The 8,066-nt window shown below is 36.3% G+C and overlaps 1 protein-coding gene across 1 annotated transcript in view; it reads right to left on the bottom strand.

The window, feature by feature from the left end:
• Positions 1-918: 918 nt before the first annotated feature.
• LOC143038513 (protein lifeguard 1-like) overlaps positions 919-8,066 on the bottom strand; it is a 13,496-nt gene continuing 6,348 nt past the window's right edge. Inside the window, exons 2-4 of the mRNA XM_076207778.1 lie at positions 5,927-6,041; positions 3,648-3,981; positions 919-1,758 (exon numbers count right to left, since the gene is read on the bottom strand). Coding sequence (XP_076063893.1) covers positions 1,465-1,758; positions 3,648-3,981; positions 5,927-6,006 — 708 coding nt within the window. The 5' untranslated portion in view covers positions 6,007-6,041 and the 3' untranslated portion in view covers positions 919-1,464. The remainder of the gene's footprint in view (positions 1,759-3,647; positions 3,982-5,926; positions 6,042-8,066) is intronic.

Genomic DNA, 8,066 nt, shown 5'->3' with positions numbered 1-8,066 from the left:
TGCAGAAGTGGAATGCCGTTAGACTGAAAGGTGATAAAAATATACATTTCTTTTCACTACCCAAAGATCAAAGAACTTAGAAAGAAATGGATTGAATTATGTGGCACACACAATACTCGGTCATCTGAATATGTATGCAACCGTCATTTTGAAAATACCTGTTTATTAGCAACATTTCCTGAGATTTTCATTCAATTGCAAATAAACAGACTAAAGAATCCGGTTAAAACATAACTGAGCTTGGTGGAGATAAAGGTCTTCATATAAAATCCACGTAAATCCAAAATGTAATATAATAAAAACCATATGATACTTTTATGTGTCATTACTACTGGGTTTATATTCAGCTAGTAAGTGTGTATCAACAGTATATCTTCCTCATCAAGGCTGCCTAAACAACATATAAATTGACATGTCATCCCATCTAATAACTCGTCTTATTAATCCACCTAATGTGAAAGCATGGAAAACATCTTTATAACTTTTCTGGCGGTCATATCTCAGATACTGATCATTTGATGATAAGAAAGTGATACTGAATAATTCCAGTATTATATGAACATCATAGTGTAATTTTAAAGTTTACCATACATACAGATAGTTTTCTTTAAAGTTTACATTTTCTTCTACCTCTCACTCTCTCCCCCTCTGAATTTCCTATGACGTCACAGTGGAGGTGCGCGGAGGGGGGTGCTCAACGTACCTTATAGTATATGTTTTACCTTGCTTCGTCAGGGGTCGAGAGGCGCCCATGTGTTCCTCCAAGGCCGAGACCGAGGCTGCAGGCACTCTGGAATCTCTCTCTCTCTCTCTCTCTCTCTCTCTCTCTCTCTCTCTCTCTCTTTCTGTCAGTTACGATCATTTACTATCACTTTTTCATGTTATTTTTCCATCGAAAATTGTGAAATTAAAGATAACTAAAAATGTATTATAGTGTTTAATTTCTCAAGACAAACATATAGTACACGCTTCAGTCTTATTACAATGACACAGTATACTGATAAACGACTTTTCAGTCACTAACAAGAAATAAAGAAATATGTAACTGGACAAAATAAATAAATGAAAATAATTAGATGAAAAGTAAAAAAAAAAAAAAAAAACTAAAATAAAGCAAACAAAAAATAAAGACAAAGCAGAAATTACAAATAAACGAAAATGAACTAAAGCAAACACAAATCAACCCAAAACGAAGAAATAAAAACAATGATATTAATAATAAATAACCCCTCATTTCCTCAACAATTACAGCCCATTTCAAAAGACAAGCTATTATCACATCGAAGAGGACCGTTCAAATAGCCCTGATCATAACCTGAATTGAAATTTCAAAGAACATCACCGGGAAAAAAAAAATCGCAGAGGCGTAAGGTAGTAAAACTTGTACTTCGCTTTACAAATCACACACCAGCAGAAGAGGTGACCGATCTGGAGTAACGAGAGTTCCCTAGTTCTCTGTTGCCTTCAGTTACGTCCTCCAATAATGGCAAGGATATACATAAACAAGTTAATGATATCGAGGTACAAGTTCAGAGAGGCGAAGATGTACTCTTCGGGGGAAACGGCGAATTTGTGTTTTCCTCCGAGCATCAACTGGGTGTCGAAGACGATGAAGAAGGAAAAGAGGAGGGCACCAATACAGGCGTAGACGATGCTGAGGACCTGAGTCTGGAAAATCAATGCGAAAATCCCAAAGAGCATGAAGACCAGAAGAGCAACGAAGAGCATGCCGCCCATCATGGTAAAGTCGTACTTGGTCTGAAAGAGGGAAAAGGTGAAATGTTCAGTCCAGGGGAATGAATTAAAAGAATGCAAAGCAAAAAAGAATTGTAAAAACACAGAAATTTACTAACAGAGTTATTTTTCATCAGATTGTTTAGCCGATTTCAAGTCCGCAGTTTTCGGGAAGGAAATTAATAATATCAAAAATAATCATATCAAATGTAAATTCTTGAGAAAACAAAAAAGTTTGCAATCGTGATTTTACGGCTGAAAAACTTTTGTTGGTGGGCCGTATCGTCGACTATTCGGAGGTTGGAGTTAAAATATCCAAATGTGATAACTTCTTTGGGCTCAATGAAGCAATTTGATCCATCGTCGAAGTAATCTGACTGACCAGAACACTCAATGTAAACTAATACTAACTGTAAAATGGTAAATATTGATCACCATTTTTCTAAGTAAAATATATATATAAGAGTCGTTGCTGCCTATGGTAAACTTGGTGTGACAATATTTATGTCCACCTAATGGGGTTACCATATTGGGTTAATTTTCCTTCCACACTTTCCCTTCAACCTCCATTTGAATAAGTAGAATATGACTTTACATTTAGAAAAATAGACTTCTCTAAGTACATTTCAGCAGCATGTCTAACATTCGTATATGCTTAATTTGTCATTTAGCTTTGCTATATATGACGAAAAGATTATTTGATATTTGGAGATTTGAGAAATAGAATATTGTAACCGAAGTCATTTTTAAGCAAACGAACTCTTCAACTGTCGGTGATGGTGATGCCCGTGGAAGCCCAATGTGATAATTTTTTTTTTCCTTTTATTCTTCGTGGTATAGCCTCGCTCGGTTGTGAAGAGATTAGATAGGTGTATTGGAAATTCCAGCCTGTTGCTCCCGAGCACCGCTCTGCTTTGGTGATGTACCAGTGTTTTTTTTTTTTTTTTTTTTTCTTTTCAAAAGAACTGAAAAATGCACTCGTAAGAACAAACGCTTTGTAAGGCCAATTTTGACAAAGAATTGATAACTGCTATGCATACACACACACACACACACACATACATATATATATATATATGTATATATACATATATATATATATATATATATATACATATATATATATATATATATACATATATATATACAAAAATAATCACAATAACGCGTGACGAAAAGATATTGCAGAAACCACAGGGAAATTAAAGTCGGAATACTGAACGTTTTCGTCTATTACGACATCCTCAGAGTACCATAGTACCATAGTACTTTGAGGATGTCGTAATAGACGAAAACGTTCAGTATTCCGACTTTAATTTCCCTGTGGTTTCTGCAATATATATATACATATACATACATATATATACCTATATATATATATATACATATATATATATATATATATATATATATATATATAACGCTATATATATATATATATATATATATCTATATATATTGTGAGATCCCTCTATTCCTTCCGATCATGTGGCTTCGCATAGGAATATGAAATAGATTTTTTTCCTGAAATCATTCTTTCTCAACTTTCAAAAACTAACTGAGACTGGCAGTCAAGTCACACAAGTGACCACAAGGAGACGGGAGATACATGTAAAAACAGAATTCTTTCCCAACGGAGCCCTTCCCCAACCTCCCCAGTTACTTTTTTTCACTATGGTTGCCCATAAATATTCCACGTGCCGTGACTTATTATTGTATCCTAGAGGTTAGTTTGGTTTAGGTTAGATTAGGTTAAGCTAGGCTAAACTAATTTGAGTTAGGCTAGGTTAGGTTAGGTTAGGTTAGGTTAGGTTATGTGAGTTTACAATAGATTATATCAAGTTCATGCGCTGATCCCAAGGTCGGGGAAGGGACCTATATAGATAGAATTCAATTCTAGCTTAGTTACTTACTTGGAAGGCGAACAGGGTCAAGCCTAAGGTGACAAGCCCCGTGACCCCAATGGCAACCAAAACCTGCCACGATTCGTACGTTGCCGCTGCACAGCCCATCAGGTACCCCTCACAGATGGTGAAGAGGATCAGGAAGATGAAATTGTGGGGAGTTTTGCGTCGAACCTCGCCACAGCAAGAGAGGACGATGATGCAGAAGAAAGTGATCCCGATGGCCGAGTAGAAGAGCGCTGGCGTGCTGAACGCGAACTTCTGTATCGCGGGCGTGTAAAGGAACAGACAGACGATGCCAAACGTGATCACGAGCTGGACGCAAAGAATCCCATACACTTTCCTGCAAGAACATGTCAATTATCTCTTTCTTTTCATCTACAAGGTACCAGAAATTCGGTAGAGACATTCTGTAAAGTGTCTAGCACTTTGTAGAGTGCCTAAGTATTCTGTAGAGTGTCTAGTACTTTGTAGAGTGCCTAAATGTTCTGTAAAGTGTCTAGCACTTTATAAAATGCCTAAACTAACCTGTAAAGTGTCTAGTACTTTGTAGAATGCCTAAGTAATTTGTAAAGTGTCTAACACTTTAGAGAACGCCTAGGTATTCTGTAAAATGTCTAGCACTTTGTAGAATGCCTAAGTATTCTGTAAAGTGTCTAGCACTTTGTAACAAAATATAATTTAACCTTATTTCAGTCTAATTTCATATGCTTTACCTAGGTATTTCATATATTACCTAGGTGTTTTATACCTTGCGTATATGGATTTGGGCAAAGTATATCAATGGAAAATCGGCACTGGAGGAGGAGGAGGAGGAGAAGAAGAAGAAGAAGAAGAAGAAGAAGAAGAAGAAGAAGAAGAAGAAGAAGAAGAAGAAGAAGAAGAAGAAGAAGAAGAAGAAGAAGAAGAAGAAGAAGAAGAAGAAGAAGAAGAAGAAGAAGAAGAAGAAGAAGAAGAAGAAGAAGAAGAAGAAGAAGAAGAAGAAGAAGAAGAAGAAGAAGAAGAAGAAGAAGAAGAAGAAGAAGAAGAAGAAGAAGAAGAAGAAGAAGAAGAAGAAGAAGAAGAAGAAGAAGAAGAAGAAGAAGAAGAAGAAGAAGAAGAAGAAGAAGAAGAAGAAGAAGAAGAAGAAGAGATAATAATAAGAAGAAGAAGAAGAAGAAGAAGAAGAAGAAGAAGAAGAAGAAGAAGAAGAAGAAGAAGAAGAAGAAGAAGAAGAAGAAGAAGAAGAAGAAGAAGAAGAAGAAGAAGAAGAAGAAGAAAAGGAGAAGAAGAAGAAGAAGAAAGAGAAGAAGAAGAAGAAGAAGAAGAAGAAGAAGAAGAAGAAGAAGAAGAAGAAGAAGAAGAAGAAGAAGAAGAAGAAGAAGAAGAAGAAGAAGAAGAAGAAGAAAAGAAGAAGAAGAAGAAGAAGAAGAAGAAGAAGAAGAAGAAGAAGAAGAAGAAGAAGAAGAAGAAGAAGAAGAAGAAGAAGAAGAAGAAGAAGAAGAAGAAAGAAGAAGAAGAAGAAGAAGAAGAAGAAGAGAAGAAGAAGAAGAAGAAGAAGAAGAAGAAGAAGAAGAAGAAGAAGAAGAAGAAGAAGAAGAAGAAGAAGAAGAAGAAGAAGAAGAAGAAGAAGAAGAAGAAGAAGAAGAAGAAGAAGAAGAAGAAGAAGAAGAAGAAGAAGAAGAAGAAGAAGAAGAAGAAGAAGAAGAAGAAGAAGAAGAAGAAGAAGAAGAAGAAGAAGAAGAAGAAGAAGAAAGAGAAGAAGAAGAAGAAGAAGAAGAAGAAGAAGAAGAAGAAGAAGAAGAAGAAGAAGAAGAAGAAGAAGAAGAAGAAGAAGAAGAAGAAGAAGAAGAAGAAGAAGAAGAAGAAGAAGAAGAAAGAAGAAGAAGAAGAAGAAGAAGAAGAAGAAGATGAAGAAGAAGAAGAAGAAGAAGAAGAAGAAGAAGAAGAAGAAGAAGAAGAAGAAGAAGAAGAAGAAGAAGAAGAAGAAGAAGAAGAAGAAGAAGAAGAAGAAGAAGAAGAAGAAGAAGAAGAAGAAGAAGGACGAAAAAAGAAGAAAAGAAAGAGGAGGAGGAGGAAGTGAAAATACAGGCTTACCTGTTTTCTCAAAGCATCCATCTCAAACGTAAACACAATGCATGAGTGATTAATCATACCATCAAACCATATCGTACAAAACCTCGATTATCCAATCTAGACCTTTCGTTTGGACAAAATCTTCAATAACCTATTTTTTACCCAACTATAACATACAGGAAAAGGTCTATGCACGAGGGGTACCGTCCCCACTGGATGCACGCAGATCTTACTTGATGAAGCCCATTCGAACGGACTTCTCAGAAAACTCGAAGGCTCCATAGCTCCCCATTTCTGCGTCGTTGGACATCATGTTGATCGATGGTCCCCTTGCGAAGCTGCCTCAACCTGTCAAAGGAAAAGACTCTTCTGTAAGACAGAAGTCAACGTTAACATTTCTCCCCCCCCCCCCACCCACCCAACACACGCACATCACTCTAGGTTCTACCATGCCGACTGTCACCGTACGACTTATCGAAATCCCCTTGGGAGTTTTTGTTAAGAATCCCTCTCCCACTTTATCATGTTTAGGATTAGCTTCCATTGCTGCAATATATAAGAATTACCAACCCCAGCATTTCCTCCTCTGGATCGATGTTTGTCTGATCTTTGCACAACGCTCACGCAAGACCCTTATAACTGCCTCTTCAATACGAGCCAAACATTCGCACGCACATTAATTAGCTGCCTGACGCACTATGCTTTACAATACACACATGATAAAATATAAAGTTACAGCTGTTATGCTCGTTCCCTTTCATCCAGAATGTTTGTAACTACTGAAAAAGTGATCAACCCTGGAATCCTCGTATACTCACCTGTGACGCGTGACGCCCACTTAGGCACCATCGCCATCGTATTTTCACTCATACGAACTCTCAACAGTCGGCGCTGGTGAAGCCCGTGGACACCCAGTGTGATAACACCTTTATTCGTTAATACAATTATATCTTATGAATGAGAGATGCAGTTAAACCAAATGAAAAAGTTAACTTACATCGCCCACTTTAAGGATTGTGTTCCGACTCACGCCAGACGATTATATTCAGCTTGGAAAAAATTCTACGCTTCGTGTATGTATGTATGTATGTGCTGTATGTAGGTAGGCATATATGTATGTATGTACTGCATGCATGCATGTATGTATGTATGTGTGTATGTATGTATATAGATATGCATACATGTATGTATGTACTGCATCTATGTATGTATCTACTGTATGTACTGTATATATGTATGCATATATGTATGTACTGCATATATTTATGTATGTATGTATGTATGTATGTATGTATGTATGTATGTATGCATGTATATATGTTTCTATGTACTGTATGTATGTATGTATGTATGTATGTATATATGTATATATGTATGCATGTATGTATATATGTATTGTATGTAGGTATGCATATATATATGTATATTATATATATATATATATATATATATATGTATGTACTGTGTGTGTATTGTATATAGGTATGCATATATGTATGTATGTACTGTATGTACAGTATGTATGTATGTATGTATGTAAGTATGAATATATGTATCTATGTACTGTATGTATGTACTGTATGTATGTATATATGTATGTACTGTATGTAAGTATGTATATATGTACTGTATGTATGTATGTATGTATTTTGGAGGGAGTATTCCCGAATTCTGAAAAGCAGGCCATTGTTAAACCGATATTAAAAGGAAATCTTGATCCCCAATCACTCAGTTCGTTCCGTCCAGTGTCGAATTTGACGTTTCAATCCAAAGTACTGGAAAGTGTTCTGTTAATACAACTAAATGAACACTTGAATGAGGTTGGGGCGATTCATGACAACCAGTCGGCATATCGTTTTCTGTATTCTACTGAAACTGCTTTGCGTTCTGTAGTGAGTGACATGCGAGGAATTCTGGATAGAGGAGTGTGTGGACTATTGATTTTGTTGGACCTAAGTGCAGCTTTTGATATGGTAGTGCACGATGTATTGCTTCGAGTTTGTGAACACATTTGCATTGAAGGTGCTGCTCTCTCGTATCTTGAGAGTTACCTGGAAGGTAGAACCTACTGTGTACAAATAGGAAATGAGTTTTCTAACTCGATACCTTTGACTAGGGGAGTGCCTCAAGGTAGTGTGTTGGGGCCGGTACTTTTTTGTATATACACTGCTGACTTATCTACAGTACTTAAGAAGCATGGAGTTAAGTTCAAACTGTTTGCTGGTGACACTCAATTTTATATGTCTATAAAAAATATACATGATGCCGAAGATCATCTTAGTGCTATACTGGTTGACATTAAACATTGGATGGACTCTAGAAAACTGAAATTGAACGAAGATAAAACTGAGTGTTTGTTTATTGGCCGTGAAA

The sequence above is a fragment of the Oratosquilla oratoria genome, chromosome 24 (genome assembly GCF_046742065.1).
Source record: "Oratosquilla oratoria isolate Oo_2021 chromosome 24, ASM4674206v1, whole genome shotgun sequence".
NCBI lineage: Eukaryota > Metazoa > Arthropoda > Malacostraca > Stomatopoda > Squillidae > Oratosquilla > Oratosquilla oratoria.
This window is presented reverse-complemented; position numbering and strand designations above follow the sequence as displayed.